The sequence below is a fragment of the Poecilia mexicana genome, unplaced genomic scaffold (assembly GCF_051168715.1).
Source record: "Poecilia mexicana isolate PSO_F unplaced genomic scaffold, ASM5116871v1 scaffold_12, whole genome shotgun sequence".
Taxonomy (NCBI): domain Eukaryota; kingdom Metazoa; phylum Chordata; class Actinopteri; order Cyprinodontiformes; family Poeciliidae; genus Poecilia; species Poecilia mexicana.
The window spans coordinates 22,262,949-22,285,671 of NW_028263381.1; the positions used below are offsets into that span (position 1 = coordinate 22,262,949).

Consider the following 22,723-nt stretch of genomic DNA (forward strand, 5'->3'; position numbering starts at 1 on the left):
ATTGTTGACTGTAATAGTTAATAGTTGCAGACATGAGCTGGTCGGCCGGTTTGTCAGTCAAACTTTTCTCACAGGAGAAAAGAAAAGCACAGTGGTTGATTTTTAGACTTTTGCCGAGGTTGATAACATCAGTGGATAAGATCAGCTTCACATGTAAAAATCGGCCGATTACTGATCTCCAAAAATTAAGGAAATCGGCACCAATATATCAGTGCAGCCCTAGCTCCCGACAAACTCATTAATTATATACATTCTGGCTGTTACCTGGTGTCTTTTTACATTTCTTTTAAATAGTCTATTGCTGTTTAACATACAAATATACACATCTTATAGATGGTTATAAATTGTCCTACTCAGCTGCACATTTCTTTGAAACTGATGATGCTGTTTTTATTAAATGTACATTATTATTCCTCTGTTGTAAATGTGTCATTACTCTACAGTCTCCTATTATTTTTTATCTGTTCTTGAATATCTGATTCATCCATTTAAACTTGTTGCTGGTAAACCTGAACTCCCTGCTGTGGATCAATGAAGAATGTTTCTATTCTGATCCGTTCTACATGTGACAAATGTTGGTTTTTATTACACACAGAACTACATGAGAGTGTTATTACTATTTCATCTTATTGACAGGTTAATTTATTGACTTTTTTCCTCTCCTATAAATGTCCAGTTCAGACCTTGGGCTCTACCTCAATGTTCTCATTATGTGATGAATTGTGTGTCTGCAGCTTATCAGGCTGTTTGGTCTCAGAGGAAGGCTGTGCTTCTCTGGCCTCAGCTCTGACCTTTAACCCCTCCCATCTGAAAGAGTTGGACCTGAGCTACAATCATCCAGGAGACTCAGGAGTGAAGCTGCTGTCGGCTGGACTGAAGGATCCAGACTGGAGACTGGAAGCTCTCAGGTATGGAGGAACCTGCTGCAGGAGCAGAGAAGGTCTGATAGAGGAGGAAGAGGAGAAACGTCTTTAGTCTGATGGGAAACATTTAGTTTGAAGAGAAATATTTAGTTTGATCGTTAAATATTTAGACGCCTCATCTGGAGGCAGAGATCATTACCCAGTTTTCTGGAATATTCTCCTGACTAAGAACGGCTCACAAGGAAAATGAAAGAGTGGGATGGATTTAATAGAGTTTAATAGGGACTCTGACTAAATGAATAAAAGTGAAGTTCAGTTAGATTTCCATGATGATCTACTGATGACAGAAAGGACTTTAAAACAATATTTGATGGAGCTCCAGACCAATCAGCCCCAAGGAGCAAAGATGAGAAGAAAAGTAACTCCATGTTGGTCAGATGGATGTTTAAAAGTTCAGAGAGAGAAATAAAGATTTTGAACTAAACTCACAAGTGTGTATAGCGCCACCTGGTGGTGCTGGTTGGTAGAGGAAGTGCTGAAAGGTTGGAGGTGTTTGTCAGAGGTGTGTGATGATGGAAGCCTCTCCCTGGTTTGTGAGTCTGAGCTCAGAGATCAAATGTTTGGTTCTTGTTGAACTCTTTGTTGAATGTGATGCAGCTTCTCCTTTTTAATGTTTGTATTTCTGGATGCCCCCCATCTTGGCGCCTGTACGTTGGGGTTTACCCCGGTGAACGAGAGGGTAGCCTCCCTCCGCCTACGGGTGGGGGGACGGGTTCTGACTGTTGTCTGTGCTTACGGGCCGAACAGCAGTTCAGATTACCCACCCTTCTTGGAGTCCTTAGAGGGGGTACTGGAGGGTGCTCCTCCTGGGGACTCCCTTGTTCTACTGGGGGACTTCAACGCTCACGTGGGCAATGACAGTGAGACCTGGAGGGGCGTGGTTGGGAGGAACGGCCCCCCCGATCTGAACTCGAGTGGTGTTCTGCTGTTGGACTTCTGTGCTCGTCACGGATTGTCCTTCACAAACACCATGTTCAGGCATAAGGGTGTCCATATGTGCACTTGGCACCAGGACACCCTAGGCCGCAGTTCGATGATCGATTTTGCGATCGTTTCATCGGATCTGCGGCCGTATGTCTTGGACACTCGGGTGAAGAGAGGTGCGGAGCTGTCCACTGACCACTACCTGGTGGTGAGTTGGCTCCGGTGGTGGGGGAGGAAGCCAGTCAGACCTGGCAGGCCCAAACGTGTAGTGAGGGTCTGCTGGGAACGTCTGGCGGAGTCCCCTGTGAGACGGAGCTTCAACTCCCATCTCCGGCAGAACTTCGAACACGTTCCGGGGGAGGTGGGGGACATTGAGTCTGAATGGACCATGTTCCGTGCCTCCATTGCCGAGGCGGCTTATCGGAGCTGCGGCCGCAAGGTTGCTGGTGCCTGTCGCAGCAGCAACCCTCGAACCCGTTGGTGGACACCTTCGGTGAGGGATGCTGTCAAGCTGAAGAAGGAGTCCTATCAGACCTTTTTGGCCTGTGGGACTCCAGAAGCAGCTGATGGGAACCGGCGGGCGAAGCGGCATGCGGCTCGGGTGGTCGCTGAGGCAAAAACCCGGGCGTGGGAGGAGTTCGGAGAGGCCATGGAGAAAGACTTCCGTATGGCTTCGAGGCGATTCTGGGCCACCATCCGGCGTCTCAGGAGGGGGAAGCGGTGCAGCACCAACACTGTTTATAGTGGGGATGGTGTGCTGCTGACCTCAACTAGGGACGTTGTGGGCCGGTGGGCAGAGTACTTCGAAGACCTCCTCAATCCCACCAACATGCCTTCTGTTGAGGAAGCTGAGCCTGTGGACTCTGGGTTGGGCTCTCCAATCTCTGGGGACGAGGTCGCCGAGGTGGTCAAAAAGCTCCTCGGTGGCAGGGCCCCGGGGGTGGATGAGATCCGCCCGGAGTTCCTTAAGGCTCTGGATGTTGTAGGGTTGCGTTGGCTCGCGCGACTCTGCAATATCGCATGGATATCGGGGGCAGCTCCCCTGGATTGGCAGACCGGGGTGGTGGTCCCCCTGTTTAAAAAGGGGGACCGGAGGGTGTGCTCCAATTACAGGGGGGTCACACTCTTAAGCCTCCCTGGTAAGGTCTATTCAGGGGTCCTGGAGAGGAGGGTCCGTCGGATAGTCGAACCTCGGATTCAGGAAGAGCAGTGAGGTTTTCGTCCTGGTCGTGGAACACTGGACCAGCTCTACACCCTCAGCAGGGTCCTGGAGGGTGCATGGGAGTTCGCCCAACCGGTCTACATGTGTTTTGTGGACTTGGAGAAGGCGTTCGACCGTGTCCCCAGGGGGACCTTGTGGGGGGTTCTCCGGGAGTATGGGGTACCGGGCCCTTTGATACGGGCTGTCAGGTCCCTGTACGACCGGTGTCAGAGTCTGGTCCGCATTGCCGGCAGTAAGTCGGGCTCGTTTCCGGTGAGAGTTGGACTCCGCCAAGGCTGCCCTTTGTCACCGATTCTGTTCATTACCTTCATGGACAGAATTTCTAGGCGCAGCCGAGGTGTTGAGGGGATCCGTTTTGGTGGCCTTAGGATCGCATCTCTGCTTTTTGCGGATGATGTGGTCCTTTTGGCTTCATCGGAACGTGATCTGCGGCTCTCACTGGAGCGGTTCGCGGCCGAGTGTGAAGCGGCTGGGATGAGGCTCAGTGCCTCCAAATCCGAGGCCATGGTCTTGAGCCGGAAAAGGGTAGAGTGCCTTCTCCGGGTCAGGGGGGTCGTCCTGCCTCAAGTGGAGGAGTTTAAGTATCTGGGGATCTTGTTCACGAATGAGGGAAGAAGGGAGCGGGAGATCGACAGGCGGATTGGGGCAGCGTCTGCTGTGAAGCGGGCGCTGTACCGGTCCGTCGTGGTGAAGAGAGAGCTGAGTCAAAAAGCGAAGCTCTCGATTTACCGGTCGATCTACGTTCCCACCCTCATCTATGGTCATGAGCTTTGGGTCATGACCGAAAGAACGAGGTCCCGGATACAAGCGGCCGAAATGGGTTTCCTCCGCAGGGTGGCTGGGCTCTCCCTTAGAGATAGGGTGAGAAACTCGGTCATCCGGGAGGGACTCAGAGTAGAGCCACTGCTCCTCCACGTCGAGAGGAGCCAGTTGAGGTGGCTCGGGCATCTGGTCAGGATGCCTCCTGGACGCCTCCCTGGTGAGGTGTTCCGGGCACGTCCCACCGGGAGGAGGCCCCGAGGAAGACCCAGGACACGCTGGAGGGACTATGTCTCTCGGCTGGCCTGGGAACGCCTTGGGGTTCCCCCGGAGGAGCTGGAAGAAGTGGCTGGGGAGAGGGAAGTCTGGGCCTCCCTTCTGAAGCTGCTGCCCCCGCGACCCGATCCCGGATAAGCGGAAGAAGATGGATGGATGGATGGATGGATATTTCTGGATATTCCAGTGAGGCCACAGCAGGTTTTCAGCAGCAGGTTGTTTAGTGTTTCATTCCTTCATCTGTGTGTGGGAGTGTGGATGGAGCAGGTATCCAGGTGTTGATCAGAGTTTAGATTGATTGGATTTTAATGCTGATTATTAAATCAGGTTGAGCTTCCAGAAATGTTTCCTTAGTTTCCTGATGTCCTTTTAGGCTTCAGTGAGTTTCTTCAGGTTGTTACTGAGGGATTTCCTTTCTCCTCTCTGTTGGAGCTTTTCCTGTGTTTGGAGAAATGAGTTGTGCTGCAGCAGCACCAACTGTCCTTCCTACATCCACTGCAGTTTGCAATCCAGATGTTGGACTGTTCCTGTCTCAGTGGAGGACAATGTGTGTCTGAGAGACATGTAATGTCCATGTTTGCTGCTGAAAGAGACTGATGGTCTGACCCCCCTCCTCCTTTCAGGGTGGAGCCTGCTGGAGGCCCATTCTTGACACCAGGTCTGAGGAAGTGTAAGTGTGTTTTTCATCTGATTCATGACAACAAAGCAGCTCACATTCAACCATCTTCAAACTGTCACATCACTCGTTCAGGATCATCATCAAAGATCAATAAATGATCAATAACTGCAGCTGGATTGTGTTTGTTCTCTCCATCAGATTCCTGTCAACTCACCATCGACACAAACACAGTGAACAGAAACCTCAAACTGTCTGAAGACAACAGGAAGGTGACATCTGTGGAGGATCTTCAGTCATATCCTGATCATCCAGACAGATTTGATTACTGGCATCAGCTGCTGTGTAGAACTGGTCTAACTGGTCGCTGTTACTGGGAAGTCGAGTGGAGAGGAGATGTTTATATATCAGTGAGTTACAGAAGAATCAGGAGGAAAGGATACAGTAGAGACTGTGTGTTTGGATTGAATGATCATTCCTGGAGTCTGAGATGCTCTGATGATGGTTACTCTGTCTGGCACAATGACATAGAAACTCATCTCTCCTCCTCCTCCGTCTCTAACAGAGTATCAGTGTATGTGGACTGTCCTGCTGGCATTCTGTCCTTCTACAGAGTCTCCTCTGACTCACTGATCCTCCTCCACACCTTCAACACCACATTCACTGAACCTCTGATTCCTGGATTATGGATCTGGTCTGGTTCTTCAGTGTTTCTTTGCTGATTTGAGTCTAAAGATTTTCCTCCTGTCAGAGAAACTCTCACTGTTGAACAGATGGTTCATCTCTACAATCTATTTCTTGGTGAAACTTTTCTGATTGAGTCCTTGGAAACTTTTTCTTCTTCCAGTCCATTAAAGATGGAAGCTGGGATTATTCCAGGATTATTCCAGGATTATTCCAGGATTATTCCAGGATCCTCATGTTTTCCTGTTTGTTTCCAGTCAAAGCTTCACACTGAATATCAAGATGTTATTTCTCTTATTTTTTCCTCTCATTCATCAGATTTCATTGAAATGTTGATCAGTTTTTCTCTCTGAACATTTTCTGTTTCTGTCGGCTCCTATTTTTCTAAACTCGTCAGATTTGAATATTAAATCTTCCTTTTGTTTATTTGCTGCAGTTTTTCTTCATGTGTTTTAGAGAAATAAAAACATTTTTTTCTTCTGCATTTGGTTCATTTGCTGCTCATTCTGTTATTTTCCTGTTCAAATTTAAATATTTGCATTAAAAATATTTTTCATCAACTCTGCCTTTCAGAAAGTCCTAGTTAAAGTAAAACATTCCCATCCCATGAAGGTCAGAGGTCAATGCTTTGAAGCATAAATTGATAAAATCTTAATATTTTCTGTTTCATTCAGAACTTCTACCTGAAACTCAGAACCTGCAGAACATTTTTCTCTCTGGAGGAAAAATCCAGGAACTGGAAGATCAGAGCAGAATGAAAACTGGAGATCAGTGATGGACAGAAAAGCTCTGATCGCTGCATCTCTGACATATTTTACATTTGATAACAACAGTAAACCTATTTTAGCTGAGAATAAACCAACATGGATATGACCCGCCACAGCCCAACGTGGGCCACACCTGATTCAACCCAAACCGGAAAATAAAGGATTTAACTGGAAATCCCAAAACTCAGTAAAATCAGCAGCTGGTTGTGATTAAAATGCAGTTTGTTGCAGAGGTTCAAACTTCCTGATGGTGACCTCTCCTCCGTCCCTCACCTTGTCTGGCCGCTTTTAATCCTCACTGCAGTGTTAGACTGGAGCTAATCTCTCAGATTAACCAGATTAACACTGAGCTGCAGCAGGAACCAAACGTCTCTCCTCCAACTTATTTAACTGATTAATAACAAGGTTGGATAAAAACATTGAGCTTCTCGTTCCTTAAAGAGTCATGAAGAAAGACTCACCCTGGAACTGCAGGAAACAAGTTAGAAAGTTTAATAAATATAAACATTTTGTAGTTAAACCAACTTAATGAATTCAGATTTTAAAAAACAAAAACATCAGTAAATACAGTAAAATAATATTCTAATCACAATATATACACAATAATATGTCCATCTTACTTGTGAAATGTCTGTCGAGCCCTCAAATCCTGCAGTCAGCATGTCCATGCAAAACTTTGACCAAGCGCCACATATGTGATTCTGAGGAAGTGTACAATACAAAAATCGTGGTAGCTGCTTGTATTTTCTCTTAAGAAAAGTTCTATAAGCGTTTAGCTAGCTGCTAACTCCTGCCCTCGACACTTAGCAAGCTGTTGTTTAACGTCCTGTGTTTAAACATGTAACAAAGACACAAACTTAGCTCTTAACATATGTTAAAAATGGATGGCATTATCAAAAAACGATAAATGCAGCTTACCTTACTTCTATGGCTCCAGCTGCTTCGCATTTAGAAAAAATGCCGCCTTTGGGATCCAGGTCTGGGAAAAAATGGTATTCATCCACGACTTTGCTGTCGACGTCCTTAATCTGGTCAGGTGGTGTTCCTCTTCTTCATTTAATATGCAATTCTAACTGGGATGGAGAACTTTATAAAGTCTCACTAAATCTTACATCATATTTAGTCCTTATCAGATAAAGAGCAAATTTCCGACACTATTTGGATCTCGCATTAATATTGCCAGTGGTGATCAGTTTTTATAAGATCCGGTTACCATTTTAAAACTCGGATTGTCAAGTTATGTTCACACATTTAAATTTATGTTTCACTGAACTGACCAGTTTAATAAACCGTACTGGTCAGTAGTAAACCAAGGGCAATACACATTAACAGAGGACAGTTAGCTTTCAGCATTTAGCACACTTAGTGCAACCGCGCTGTCTCAGAACTGTATAAAACAACCCTTTAAAGAGAATACATAAGAAATAAGCAAACAAGGCTAAATGTATCAACCACACTATTCAGTTTCTTGAATTAGTAAAGCAGTCCGTTAGCGTTACAAAAGTTGTAGGCCTGAAGGGACTCAGTTAGCATTCGTCCTCGGAATAGCAGTTCCAAAGATGGCGGCTCCCAGAACAACTACAAGTAATGGGTTACTCACCCCACCATGGATTACCAGTTTTAAATGAACGGCAATAAAACGGCTCCAACTCCAGTCCAACAGTCCTTTCCGGCTCACGAGTGTGGTCCGGTTCTGTGGCTCCAAAAAACGTCCAGGGAAAAGTTCGTAGCTCCAACTGGTTAGCTAACAAATAAAAGTCCACAGCAGCACAGATCCAACCTCGTCCATGAACGGCTGCCGACCAACTGCCAGTACGTAGCAGCGGCACGTGCAGCTCCAGTCCCGTTCTCAGCCCATCACAACCAATCAAATCGCTTAAACTTGATTTTGCGCTTGACTGACCAGTAAGGTGGTAGACAAGTAAAAACGATGCATTTACTGGCGGTAGTAAATAACAGGTACTGACGAAATGCTACATTTACTGCGTGTTTTAAGCCAATTGAAAATACTTGTGCGGACTATAATGTTAAGGACTTTTACAGCGGGTAAAGCCTCCAATATGTGAGTGTAAAACATTAATCAGGTTAAATAACAGGCGATTATTACTGTTTAAAGTAAAAAAGGCCTACAATGCATTGTATTTAAGAATAAGGTGTGTAGGAGAAAAGAGCCATATAACCCGAGGGGTTACATCAAGTACAACTTTATTAAGGAATATGAATGGGAAAAATACATTTCATGGCTGACAGGAAAATCCGTTCTGTGGCGACTGGAACCGAGTTCTGGACCCAGTCTGGACTGGGATCAGGATCTGACCAAACACTGAGCTGAAGTAGGGAAACAGTCCGAGATTTTATGAGACAATTAAATCTGGTAGATATCTGGAGACATTTAGAACCAGCTGAAATAATCTACTCATGACAATCAAGAACATATTTGACTATTTATTGATTCCAATCAAATTTCTCTCAAATGTAACTGATTGTTGCTATGGTAACGTGCCACTGTCAGATCACGCTCCCTGTAGTTTAATTTATTCTAGCAACAGCAAAAGCCGAGATCATCCCACTTCCCCAAGCTGGAGATTTAGTTTAATAGTAATAAATAAATAAAGTTTCCTTTAAAGTTAATCACACAAGTAACATTTAGACCCAACAGTCAAACTTTAATCAAATCAATCAGGTTGTCTGTTGTTTTGTCTCCTGCAAACTTTGCTTTAATTCTACTTTCGTTTTTCTATCTAATCATAAAAACAAAGTCAGGCAGAAAGAGAGTCATGAAACAGGAACAGCAGGTTTCCTGAGAGAAAAGGAAGTTTCCAGCTCATAGATTCATAGAAATAGTTGAAACTATTCCTTATTTTAAAGCATAAAAGGCTTAAAGAATGAAGTCTAAACATTTTGAGTAATTGAATAAGACCTAAAGTGAAATACTTAAATTAATATTGGTTTTGTAAGGACACTCAGTGGGACCCAGAAATTCAACCACACACAGGAGTAAGCAGTGAAAAAACAAGTTTAGTTAATATTCAGACTCTGGTTAAGGAAGAGTTTGTCAAACACAGCACTGAGGAGAGAGGGGAGAAGCTGGTGATGCTCAGATAACGGAGGGTATCTTTGAAATGTTCATCTCAACGGGCCTGTAGAGCAGCAGACGGGTGGAGCAGAGGAGCTGAGGGTCTGACAACAGGGAGATGCAGGAAACCAGAGGAACAGGCTTCAGTGGGAGCAATGAAGATCTGCACCAGGAGATCCAAAACGCAACATCAGGGACTTTGTAGATAATCTGGCAACGAGGCAGAGACTGAGACGAGTTTAAGGTGGAACAGGTGAGCAATCAGGGTGGCAGGTGAGCTGGATGAGAGCTGAACACAGCATGGACAAGAATCAGAGCAGGTTTACTGAGAAGAAAACTGACTTTGTGGGAAAACCTACAAGTAAAACAAGTAACTGTAACTTTGGCATCAAGTCATTAGAGTGATGGATTATTCTTGGTTTCTTTTCAGAACACCGTCTGAAACCCAAATGAAGATTTTAATAAGAGTATTTCATAAGTCATGGTTAAAAGACTAAAATCTTTGCACTGCAGCTTTTTTCTAAACAAACCGAGGAAGTAGAGTAAAGCTGCTGGGCAAACAATGTTATCTACAATTTATCAGGTGAAGCTCGTTAAGAACAGGCGACTCATTTTGTTGGTTTTCTTCAAGCTAGTGGAAACATTTACATGAGTCATTTACTGGGGGAAGTGAACTTTTCACTTTTACTGATAGTAGTTTTAATAATATTAGGAACTATTGATACTAGAGTAGATTGACTTTGTATAAAGAAATAGACTTCAGTGATTGGAAACATGAGATTCTTAGACTTCTGCAACTTATCAGCAAATGTTTATGCAAATCTGAGCAGAAACATTGATCAGCATTTTCTATATGTGAGTTTTTACTTCATTAGTTTTTTATATTAATAAGCAAAATCAGCATTTGATTTGAAGGTTGTTTATGTATTCATATTAAATCAAATGCCTTCCCAAAGTCATGTAAAGTCCTGTGGAGCTGGATGTGATGGTTCCTGGTTCTGCAGAGTTCACCAGAGTGCATGCTGGGATCTCCTGAGCTGCTTTCAGCTCTGGAAACGAGTCGTTGACGACACACTTCCCAAGATTCGTGTCCAGGTTGAACCAAGGATGAGCTTCATGAAGGATTTTGTTCCAGGTGAAGAAAATCCTGCATGTTTTTAATTCATATGTTGTTCAGTTGGACCCGCTCACATGCACATGACTCCTCTTCACATCCTGTCATTTGCAATAACCAGCCAGTTTGATGCTGCATTAAATGGACATTGAGTCACTTTGTTTGGGGGGAATTTGTATCGATGATATTTGGGTGATTGAGACTAGAAAAAACACAGTTAGTTGTTGAAATAATGAATGATTGAGCAACAGCCTGTGGCTTTAATAATCAGCTGATAGCAGGTTGGATCGTTGCTGTTTCTCCTTTAACTGGACAAACATCAACAGTCTAATCAGGCTGAGACAACAAATAATGGTGAACAATTATTTTAGGCCACTTATTGTGAAAAAGTGATTTCTTCAGAATATGCTTGAGCTTTTATTGTTTTTCTAGACCAAAGATGCTGTTGCCATGACGCCTGCTGTCCTGCCATGTCTCTCAGTTGTCCTCTAGGACGATGACAGACTTCTACAATGTCTCTGCTATGTTTTGCTTTTCTGTTTGTCAAAAATCTAAACTTTCATCTGGTTTTAATTTGTGCTTTTCTTATTATCCACAGGATCCAGATGCCATGGCGACTTCATCCTGGTTCCTGTGGGGTTACTGACTGTTATGTTAAGTTTATCATTTTGTTAAAATTAAATGTTGAATCTTGTGAACTTAAAGTCTTTCGTTGTGGTGACTTAACTTATTAAGGCAACTGGTTTCCTAGATTCTGCTCAGTAAACTGAACTGTTCATGTAAGATGGACCAACTTGATGTAGTCGAGTTAAGAAGAGGATAATTTACTTTCTATTTCTAAGTGGAAACAAATTCACTAAACTAAGTTAAATTAACTCGACACAATTAAGTTCACACAACAAGGTGTTAAGTAAACTGAACAAGAATCTGTTAAGGAAACAAAACATAAGAATAGTAGTTAAACTTACTCACATTTTTCAGTTCAATCGGTTTTCACAGTTTTAAAGTAAAGTCAACTTGTCAAGGTTTAGAGTGCATAGAGATGAATGAATATAACAGATCCCAGTTTCTATAAGCAGGTCAAACCAGTAACAAACTGGATTACATGGAAAATGTCTCATTAAGTTTCATCAACATCAAACCAACCAACCAGCTGCACTGTAAAACATTTGAAGGTGGTTTAACTTGGAAATAAAAATCCACCTGCTGTCTTGAAAATGAAATTTAAGTCAACAAGAAATTAGTTTTGGTTTTCACTCAAGTTCATGAAGTTGATTCAACAACTAGAGACAAGTTGTCTAAACATTGTTTTTTAAGTTCATTAATCTTGAATTTTCAGTTTTAACTTAATGCTGCAATTTAAACCAAATAATTTTTTCACAATATGTAAGAAAAAACTGTCGTCACCTGGTGAAAGAGCAAACATTTCTCTATTGTTTCAGTCAAAATATCAAGTTAAAATAAATTTATTTTACTTTAGATTCATTTAATTCTTGTTTGAAGTTGAATGAATAAAATGTCTGATGTGATGATGAATTTTATTAAACATGACAATGAACTGAGCTCAGAAACATTTAGTGTGAACAGAACATTTTCCTCCACTTTCATCAGAACAAACATTCAGTTTTTCTTTCACACATTTAGAGTCTAAAACTCTGTTTGGCCTGAAGAGCAGGAGACATTTAACTAAATGTGACTAAATAATTAATATACGCAACAAAAAATAATCAAATCATCCCAAATAAAACTAAATATTAAGTGTGGAGTTAATCATTAACAAGCTGTAGATTTATGGAGCCTCATTTGTAAAAATACAAAAATAACAGCAATATTTTTATATATGTTCATTTTTCAGAGTCATAATTTCACCATGTTATTCATTTATTTATAAATGTCAAAGTTACAAACTAAATGTTTAATTCAAAGGTAGATATTTAGTCTGGATAATAAATATTTACTTTAAAATTTAATGTTTTGTTTGTAAACTGAACACATTGATGGGATTAATTTTGTTCACATTCAATAAAATCACATTTTTAATACATCAGTTCACTGGTTCACATCTGATGACAGGCTGATAAAATTCACAGTTTACAGTTAAAATTCAAAGTTTATCAGGTTTTAAAGAGGAACTTAAACCAAAAATAGAAAAAACTCCCAACGGTTCCTGAAATCTGGAAACACTGGAGAGTTTTACAGATTATCAACTAAATAAAAACCAGATTAGTGGCTTTTATTTAGGTTTTATTAAACGGCCATGTTGAACATTTTATACCCTTCTCAGTAATCACTTCTTTCTTTTATATGAAAACCATCAAAACCTTCTTATAGTAGCTGTCCAGATTTTCCATGTTGTTGATATTTTGAATCTTTAAGCTTCAAATCTTTGAGCTCAGCCTCATCTTTAGCTGAATCCATCAGATTCACTAACATCACTTCCAATCAGAAGAAACATTGTGGTAAAATTAAAAGATGACACTTTGTCTGTTCCCTCAGAATAAACTCTGGACTCTCAGTGCAGAATCAAACCAAATGTTATTTGTACATTTCAGCAGCAAGGCATTTCAAAGAGCTTTACATCTTTGAACACAAAACACAAAGTCATGCAGCTGAGAATCAACAATCAGAAACATCACATTAAGTCAAAACTAATTCATTATGTTTCAACTCTAAACAGGTGGTTTTTAGTCCAGATTTAAAGGCTCTCAGTGTTTCAGCTGGTTTACAGTTTTCTGGAAGTCTGTTCCAGGTTTGTGGTGCATAGAAGCTGAATGCTGCTTCTCCTCGTTTGGTTCTGGTTCTGGGGATGCAGAGCAGAACCAGAACCAGAACCAGAACCTGAGGGGTCAATCTAATCATTCAGTTCACAACTGAAGTTTATCATCAGGATTCTGTAAATTAAATATTTTCATAGTTTATTTCAATCATTCTGTTCATACGGTTTAGGCTGAAAAGGAGAAATTACTTGTTAGAGAAAATATAAATATTTTTGATTGCTTTGAGTTTATTGATATTTTACTTAATCTGACTATATGATCCTTTTTAACACATACAGAAGATTTGCATTGATCATTTATAAGCTTTGGTAATGGAGCTGATCAGCAACTAGAAGTGTATTAGTTAGTGAACGTTGGTGAACAGGTGGCATCATTAGGACCAAGGAGCAAAAGCTGCAGATCATTTTAAAGGTAACAAAACAATTCACCATGTTGGAGCAACTCTTGGAGCTGGTTGGACAATGTAAAAACTTTCAGCTTTAGGGAAAACTGAACAATGACCTCAGATCTGGAAAACAAACTTTAACTGAGATGTTACTGAAGCTTGATGTTCAGTTGATCCAAATCTAAAGCTGGTCTGCAGGGACGACTTTAGGGTTTGTTTGTTTCTGCTCACCTGGAGCTCCAGCCGGGTGGAGTCAGTCTGAGTTCCTTCATCATCTAAAGAGCTGGAGAACATTGAAGCTCCTCCTGGAAAACATGGAGCTTTGGAAAGAAATGAGCAGGAAGTGAAAGAAAAATGGATCTTCATCACTTGTGAAGTGACGACATCAGAGTTGGATTCAGTGGAGTCACATGAAGAGCAGAAACACTGAGGCTAGAATAATAAACATCATGCTAAATATTAGCTGCAGCTGTCAGAAGAAGCTTCAGGTTGAATCTAAAGAAGCTGAAGATCTCAGAGTGATGAGAGGAAACCTGATGAGCTCTACAGTCCACTAGATCCAGACCAGAACCTGGAGAACATCTACGCTGGAAGCAGAGCCACAAGCTAGAAAAAGATCCAGGTTTCTATCAACCTGAACACAGGAAGTCCTTTCTTCTTCTGCTGCAGCTGAGAAGGTCCTGCTGCAGAACTGAAGCCACACAGTTCCTCCTCCACAGCAGAACAGAGGAGGTTCTGGAGGAGACCAGGGTCCATATCTGGACTCAGAGTTCTCCTGAGCTTCAGCAGAGCTGCTGGCTTTGGTTCTGATCCGCCTCTGTTCTGGTGTCTGATCTTCAGAGACGATCTGAACCGACCCATCAGAACTCAGTGGAGGTGGTGGAGGATGAGGAGGAGGAGGAGGAGGAGGAGGAAGAGCCGTGATTCATCTCTCTGCTGTGGAGACCTGAGGGAGTCTGACAGAGAAACGTTGATTATATGAACCAGCAGCTTGGAATGATAATAACACTGTTATTACTATCACTGTTATTACAATAACACTGTTATTATTATGTTATTACAATAACACTGTTATTACTATCACTGTTATTACAATAACACTGTTATTACTACCACTGTTATTACAATAATAATGACATTAATGATAATAGTTTCATCAGTTGTTTCCAGTGTGAAAGCAGGTAAACATCTTTCCTTCAGTGTTATTAAAACTATCGTTTCTCCAGCGTTGATGTTGAGGGTCAAGTGTTCGGTTGGAGACATCAGAACGGCGACAGCGGCAGCCCCTCCTCTTCAGGCTCGGACTCAACATAAAGGTCATAAATGTCTCTGCTCAGGTTCATGGGACTGGAGGAAAACATTCATGTGGATCAACGTTCAGCTTGGAGGCAACAGGAACCAAACAGCTGAAATGAAACGTTTATGCTTGCAGAATAAAGAGTCAACAAAATGAACTGGAGGAAATAAATCTGGTTAGACAAACCTTTAAGCAGAACTCCTTTAAAAACTTTCATTTCCAGGATCCAACCACAGATAGATGTTGGAGGAATCTGTGGAATGGTCGGTCATCACACACGTCTTCTGGGACTGAGCACAAATAAAGACCTTCTGGAGAAAATGAAGCAGCAGATTGAGGACATTCTAAGGACAGATGTCCCCATGGAGCCTCTTCTGTCTCTGCTGGACAGAAACACCAAGGATTTACTCACTAAAGATCAATGTTACATATTGATGCACATTCTGCTGCTAGTAGCAAGAAAGACAATTACACTAAACTGGATTAAACCTGTTCACATTACGCTAAACTGGATTAAACCTATTCACATTATACTAAACTGGATTAAACTGTTCACATTATGCTAAACTGGATTAAACCTGTTCACAATTACTCTAAACTGCATTAAACCTGTTTACATTACACTAAACTGGATTAAACCTGTTCACATTTACACTAAACTGGATTAAACCTGTTTACATTACACTAAACTGGATTAAACCTGTTCACAATTACTCTAAACTGCATTAAACCTGTTTACATTACACTAAACTGGATTAAACCTGTTCACATTTACACTAAACTGGATTAAACCTGTTCACATTTACACTAAACTGGATTAAACCTGTCCACAATTACTCTAAACTGGATTAAACCTGTTCACATTACACTAAACTGGATTAAACTTGTTCACATTACACTAAACTGGATTAAACCTGTTCACCAACTGTTGATGAATGGAGGAGAAACTGAAACATGACAACATGGTGGAGCGTCTGACTGAACAACCAGACATTAATATCTAGTCCAGAAATAGATCATTAAATATGTAGTTTGGACAATAAAGCTTAAATTTGAAAATCAAATGTTAATTTAGAAAATATTACATTTGCAAGACAAATATTTATTTTAAAGCTAAATATTAATTATTAAATATTTTTATACCAATACTTAGTTTGTAGGCATTTCCACATTTTTCTCTGTGTGAAATGATAAGCTAAATATTGATGTTAATTTTTTCATAATATTCACTTCATTCATCATGGTAAACAAAGTAAATCCTCATGAAGATCTTATCAACCTGCCTCTGATTTCGCTGCAGACCTTCAACTTCCTGGTTCTGCTGCTCTGAAAGAAAAAACTACAACCCAGGTGATCTGTGACGTCATCAGTTATGCAACATCCGTCACATTTACCTTGTTTGAATGACACTGTTAAGGTGCGGCTCTGATCAGGTTGTTGGATCTTTATTTGTTGTTCAAAAATAGTTAAAGTTCAGATTTCCATCTGGCCAGCAGCTTCTCTGCTGACCTTTGACCTGCTGTGGAAGCAGAAAAGATGGACTTAGTGTTTTACTCACTGCTTCAGCATCTTGGTTCTGATTCTGGTCAATAAATAATGATTCAATATAATCTGTGATGCTGTTGTATTGAACTCATTTTAAAAGCTGCTGAGGAACAAATTATCTTTATTCATGTCCTGATAAATGAAACAGTAGAACTGGTTCTGGTTCTGATTACTTTGACCATCACTGACATATTTGGATAACATTTCGTCTGGGTTTAATAATCTGACATCAGGCAAGTTGTAGTTTCACCAGCAGAGGGAGACAAATCCCCACCAGTTAGTTCAGTTGGTTCAAAGTTAAAACAGGTTCTGGTTCCATTAGATCTGAACAGAAACTGGATCAGCAGAATAACAGCAGTAGATTGTTTGTGATTGGACTGGGAGACATGAGACGGATTTATGTCTTCAGACGTCAACAGATTCCTCTGACCAGTCAGACCAGTTTGAGCTCATTTCTCCTCACAATATTTTCAGTTTGTTCTGTTCAGGTGTGGCACCACTGCTGTGGTTCTGTTGGGTCTCAGTCTGTTGTTCAGATGTTCTTCTTCAACTCTTTGGATCATTTGAACAAACTGTAAGTTTGATTTGTTTCCTATTGAACTTTGTGAACAAAAACTATTCAACTTGATTCTGTTTGGAGAAAATGTTCACTTCTAAATTAAACTCAAAGTTTCATCTTGCTGCTGTTTGAAAGCTAATATACAGGATTATTAAATTATTGATCAATTGGGAGAAAAAAACATGATGAACAGATGATGTTTCTTTATTTTCTTCTGTAAAGAAACTGATTCATGATTTTACTTCTAAGGAATCAAACTCGGCTCTTAACCATGAACTTCAAACACAATAGTTTCCTGCTGCTTCGTTTCAAAATGAAATGACTTTATTCATAAAATGTCTTTGATTCAGTCAGATTACTAAATAGTTCATAGTTAAAGCATTTAATCCACATGTAGAGATTAATAATGAACTAAAATCCTTCCTGTTGTTCAGGTTGAACCAGTGAATGTAAATGTTGCTCCATGTCTCCATCTAGTGGACTGATAGTAGAAGTGCAGGTTGAACCAGTGAATGTAAATGTTGCTCCATGTCTCCATCTAGTGGACTGATAGTAGAAGTGCAGCAGCTGATGCAGCTTCCTCTGCCTCTCTGCTGTCTGACTGCATTCACCTGACACTGATATGAAGCAGAGAGGAAGAGCCAATCAGAGGAGGAGGAGCTGATCTTTTTCCAGCACTAATGATGTAAAGCAGGGGTCCCCAAGCTGCGGCCCGCGGGCCGGATCCACGTCATTTGTTCTGGCCCCCTGAACAATGCCAGATCCGGCCTGCCTCCTCATACCAGAGAGCATTCAGTGTTTTTTTTTTCATATATTGTATTTTCTGGTTTATATGTGGATTTTTCTTCAACCACCAGGGGGGCTCTTGAGCAGATGTGAAACTAACTTTCCCTCAGTCCCAGTCACCGTTTCACTCACGGTTTTTTCCATTTGCATTCTGGGTAAAAATCGAATGTGTCGTCCCCCCTCCCCTCCGCCGCTCGACAGTGTCAAAGACAGAACAACCCCCGCCCCCTCCCGTCAACAAGAATTTTCTAAGGTTTCTGTCTCCAAAACCTAAGACCGGCCCCCGACCAGAGAAAGGAACAGCTATGTAGCCCTCGCAGGAAAAAAAGTTTGGGGACCCCTGATGTAAAGGATGATCAGAGTTGATGTGCAGATGAATGATGTGTGTTTCCTCTGCAGGTGAAGCTAGAAAGTGTGTGTGAGCTGATGTGAATTCAGCAGCATGGATCAGTGTGAGGACAGAGAGGAGGGAGTCCCTCCCTCTAAAACCACTCTGTGTGGGGAAGATGAGAGCCAGAGCAAAGGTCAGAGGTGAGGTCACCATCTCTAACTGTCCACAGCCCTTTTCACACAGCGTTCACTATATCAGGCCAAAACAGACGTGGTGATGAAGCTGCTGCTGCTCCTCTTTGCTGCTTCATCCAGACTGAACAGATTCAGTTTTAATCATCATGTTTCTGTCAGGATCCGTCAGAGACTCAGCCCAGAACCAGAACCAGAACCCAGCTGTGTGTCCTTTAAAAGCAACATGTCAAAGGGTCTGGCCATTACCTTTAAATCTCCTGGATCTCCACCATCAGAGAGGTGAGCTGTTTCTACCTGCTGATCTCTTTATCTGTCATTGTGGCCATGTGACGATACCAAGTTCTGCATCAACTTAATGTTTCCAAATGACACAAACATCATGGATCATCAACCATTTCTGCATTTAATCTTAATTATACCTCAAGTGTATCTGATTCAGAACCAGATGGTCTCTATCGGACCATCTGGTTCTGAATGAAGCTCCATCAGATCCTCCTTGGATGGTCAGAGTGGAAACGACTCCTGGTTCTTCTCCATGTCAGAGCTCAACACTAAGATCATCAAACTTCTCTCAGTCATTTAAACAAACATGTTTGTCTGAGAATCAGATCTTTCTGCTCTTTAAACAAGGCAGGAATTTATTCAAGAGGATCAATGATCAGGAACATGTTGGAGGATTGGACCAGTTCTGATGGGAATCATTCAGAACATTCTGTTGGGTCTCATAGCTCAGTATTTTAAAATGTTCCACATTCAAAATAAACTTTACAGAAAAAATACACAAATATTTTAATGAGAATTTTTGTAATCGGGATTCATCAGAGGGTCAAATCAGAACCAGAACCAGAACCAGAACCCAGCTGTGTGTTCTTTAAGAACAACAGGTCAACGGATGAACCCATTTACTTTAAATCTCCTGGATCTCCACCATCAGAGAGGTGAGCTGTTTCTACCTGCTGTAAACTGAACCAGTAAGTTTCAGATGTTCCCAGGTATATTTACAGAGTTTTGATCCATTATCTAAACCAGCTGCTCTGTTCTAATGAAAACACCTTCATATCTTCATCTCTGGGTGATGATGATGATGTTCTGCTGCTTCCTGGCTCCATGTCAGACTAACAGTGGGACACATTTCCACCAGCCACTGGGAAATACCTGGTAAACCAGTCTGGTCCATCAGGACTTGGTTCCTGTGTGCATTGTGAGATCAGTTCAGCAGGAAGGAAAGCTTCATGATGTGGTTGGTGAGATCTGCTGGAACTCAACCAGACTGAGCTGATGTGGACCATCAGAGGTTCTGCTGGTTCTTAGTGAATCAGCAGGAACATTAAATCTTTACTTGGATCATCTGGTTCACTGCTCACATCCAGATATCACTTCATGGACCTTTAGCTTCTGATTGTCTCTGTGTGGACAGATATAATGTGAGCTCACTGGCTTCCAGGATCTACAGGATCCATTTTAAATCCTCTAGAACATCCAGGAGAGGATCCCACACGGACACACCCACATATCTCAGAGCTCCTCCATGTCCACATCACCTCAGATCCAGTCATCAGAACCTGATGGATGTCCCACACTGTCCTGAAGACCTGTGTGGACAGAGCCTTCACTTCCACTGTCCCCAAGCTCTGGGACTCTGTCTCCACCAGCATCAGATCTGCTGACAGTGTGGACAGTTTGAAGTCCAAGTTCAGCACCAACTTTTTAAAATGTCTACTGGTGATTCTGGTGTTACTGGTCTTCATCCTTGTACTTCATCTTCCTCTTTCTAACTTCTTCATATTGTGTTCATGTGATGCTCTGTTTTCTGCTTTAATGTGACACTCTTAGTTATTTTATTAGTAAATATTGCTGGATGAACATTTCCTCCCTTCTTGATTGTTCTTGGTTCCTCCACAGAGTGGACCAGCAGAGCTCAGAGGTTCCCAGTGGTCCGTCTGCCCAGCAGCATCAAACACAGCTGGACTCCATATTTATGGTCTCTACATGAACAACAACTACTTTTCCATGGTTCTGTTCACAGTCGTCTCCATGCTGCACTTTGTAGACCAGAGGACTGTCAGTCTGTCCAACATCCATCTGGTGTTTGGCTCCATGATTTCAGTCTGATCTTTCCTTCATCTATTATTCTGTTCCAGCTGCTGGAGGAAAACATAGTCACTTTTGTGAAGAACGAGCTGAAGAAGATCCACAAGGTTCTGAGTCCAGATTACCCAGAATGCTCAGAGAGTCAGAGAGAGGATGATGAGGTGTTGAGAGGTGATGATGAAGAGCAGAGGAGGAGCAGCAGAGAGGCAGTGATGAAGATCACACTGAACTTCCTGAGGAGGATGAAGCAGGAGGAGCTGGCTGACCGTCTGCAGAGCAGTAAGAGGATTTCTACAAAGATTTGACCTGATGGATAAATGACACATTTACTGATGTCTGAAGAAATGGAATCACATTTAATTACATCATCTTCAGAAGGTATTTTTGTTTCATCTCTGATTTTACTATTTGTGTTATTTTAGCGCATCTTGCTGCAGTTTGTCAACATCAACTTAAATCTGGTCTGAAGAAGAAGTTCCAGTCTGTGTTTGAGGGGATTGCTAAAGCAGGAAGTCCAACCCTTCTGAACCAGATCTACACAGAGCTCTACATCACAGAGGGAGGGACTGGAGAGGTCAATGATGAACATGAGGTCAGACAGATTGAAGCAGCATCCAGGAAACCACACAGACCAGAAACAACAATCAGACAAGAAGACATATTTAAAGTCCCACCTGGAAGAGATCAACCAATCAGAACAGTGATGACAAAGGGAGTGGCTGGCATTGGGAAAACAGTCTTAACACAGAAGTTCACTCTGGACTGGGCTGAAGACAAAGCCCACCAGAACATCCACTTCATATTTCCATTCACCTTCAGAGAGCTGAATGTGCTGAGAGAGAAAAAGTTCAGCTTGGTGGAACTTGTTCATCACTTCTTTACTGAAACCAAAGAAATCTGCAGTTTTGAACACTTCCAGGTTCTGTTCATCTTTGATGGCCTGGATGAGAGTCGACTTCCTCTGGACTTCCACAACAAGGAGATCCTGACTGATGCTACAGAGTCCAGCTCAGTGGATGTTCTGCTGACAAACCTCATCAGGGGGAAACTGCTTCCCTCTGTTCTCCTCTGGATAACCACACGACCTGCAGCAGCCAATCAGATCCCTCCTCAGTGTGTTGGCATGGTGACAGAGGTCAGAGGGTTCAATGACCCCCAGAAGGAGGAGTACTTCAGGAAGAGATTCAGAGATGAGCAGCAGGCCAGCAGGATCATCTCCCACATGAAGACGTCACGAAGCCTCCACATCATGTGCCACATCCCAGTCTTCTGCTGGATCACTGCTACAGTTCTGGAGGATGTGTTGGATACCAGAGAGGGAGGAGAGCTGCCCAGAACCCTGACTGAGATGTACATCCACTTCCTGGTGGTTCAGACCAAAGTGAAGAAGGTCAAGTATGATGGAGGAGCTGAAACAGATCCACACTGGAGTCCAAAGAGCAGGAAGATGATCGAGTCTCTGGGAAAACTGGCTTTTGATCAGCTGCAGAAAGGAAACCTGATCTTCTATGGATCAGACCTGACAGAGTGTGGCATCGATATCAGAGCAGCCTCAGTGTACTCAGGAGTGTTCACACAGATCTTTAGAGAGGAGAGAGGGCTGTACCAGGACAAGGTGTTCTGCTTCGTCCATCTGAGTGTTCAGGAGTTTCTGGCTGCTCTTCATGTTCATCTGACCTTCATCAACTCTGGAGTCAACATGATGAAAGAAACACAAACATCTAAAATATTTTTATTATTTAATAAACCTGAACTAAAGTATCTCCATCAGAGAGCTGTTGACCAGGCCTTACAGAGTCCAAATGGACACCTGGACTTGTTCCTCCGTTTCCTCCTGGGACTTTCTCTGCAGACCAATCAGAGACTCCTACAAGGTCTGCTGACACAGACAGGAAGTAGCTCACAGACCAATCAGGAAACAGTTCAGTACATCAAGGAGAAGATCAGTGAGAATGTGTCTGCAGAGAAAAGCATCAACCTGTTCCACTGTCTGAATGAACTGAATGATCGTTCTCTAGTGGAGGAGATCCAACAGTCTCTGAGTTCAGGAAGTCTCTCCACAGATAAACTGTCTCCTGCTCAGTGGTCAGCTCTGGGTTTCATCTTAGTGTCATCAGGAAAAGATCTGGATGTGTTTGACCTGAAGAAATACTCTGCTTCAGAGGAGGCTCTTCTGAGGCTGCTGCCAGTGGTTAAAGCCTCCAACAAAGCTCTGTAAGGACACACATTGTTACTTCAGGTATTGTTGATGGGTAGAAATATGCTAATTATGAGGTAAATATTCATGTTTCAGTTTATATTTTGGTGCTTTGTCTCTTCAAATTGTCCCGCTTGGGTGGATGAGCAAAAACGAAACAGACTTTCTTTAGCAGCTGAACATAATGTTACATATTCAAG

At 42.2% G+C, this 22,723-nt stretch overlaps 2 protein-coding genes and 1 long non-coding RNA gene across 4 annotated transcripts in view; all 3 read left to right on the forward strand.

Annotated features, from left to right (window-relative positions):
• LOC148156088 (NLR family CARD domain-containing protein 3-like) overlaps positions 1-22,723 on the forward strand; it is a 434,099-nt gene that overhangs the window by 43,058 nt on the left and 368,318 nt on the right. The gene's annotated exons all lie outside the window — the stretch shown is intronic.
• LOC148156094 (tripartite motif-containing protein 16-like) lies at positions 4,891-5,888 on the forward strand (the record flags this gene model as incomplete). Its single annotated transcript, XM_088010633.1, has 1 exon — positions 4,891-5,888. A coding segment is annotated over one exon (552 nt), but the record flags the coding sequence as incomplete, so codon positions are not given.
• Positions 9,223-11,065, forward strand: LOC148156095 (uncharacterized). Its single transcript, XR_015764739.1, has 3 exons — positions 9,223-9,500; positions 10,252-10,382; positions 10,794-11,065. It is a non-coding gene; the product is annotated as an uncharacterized LOC148156095 (long non-coding RNA).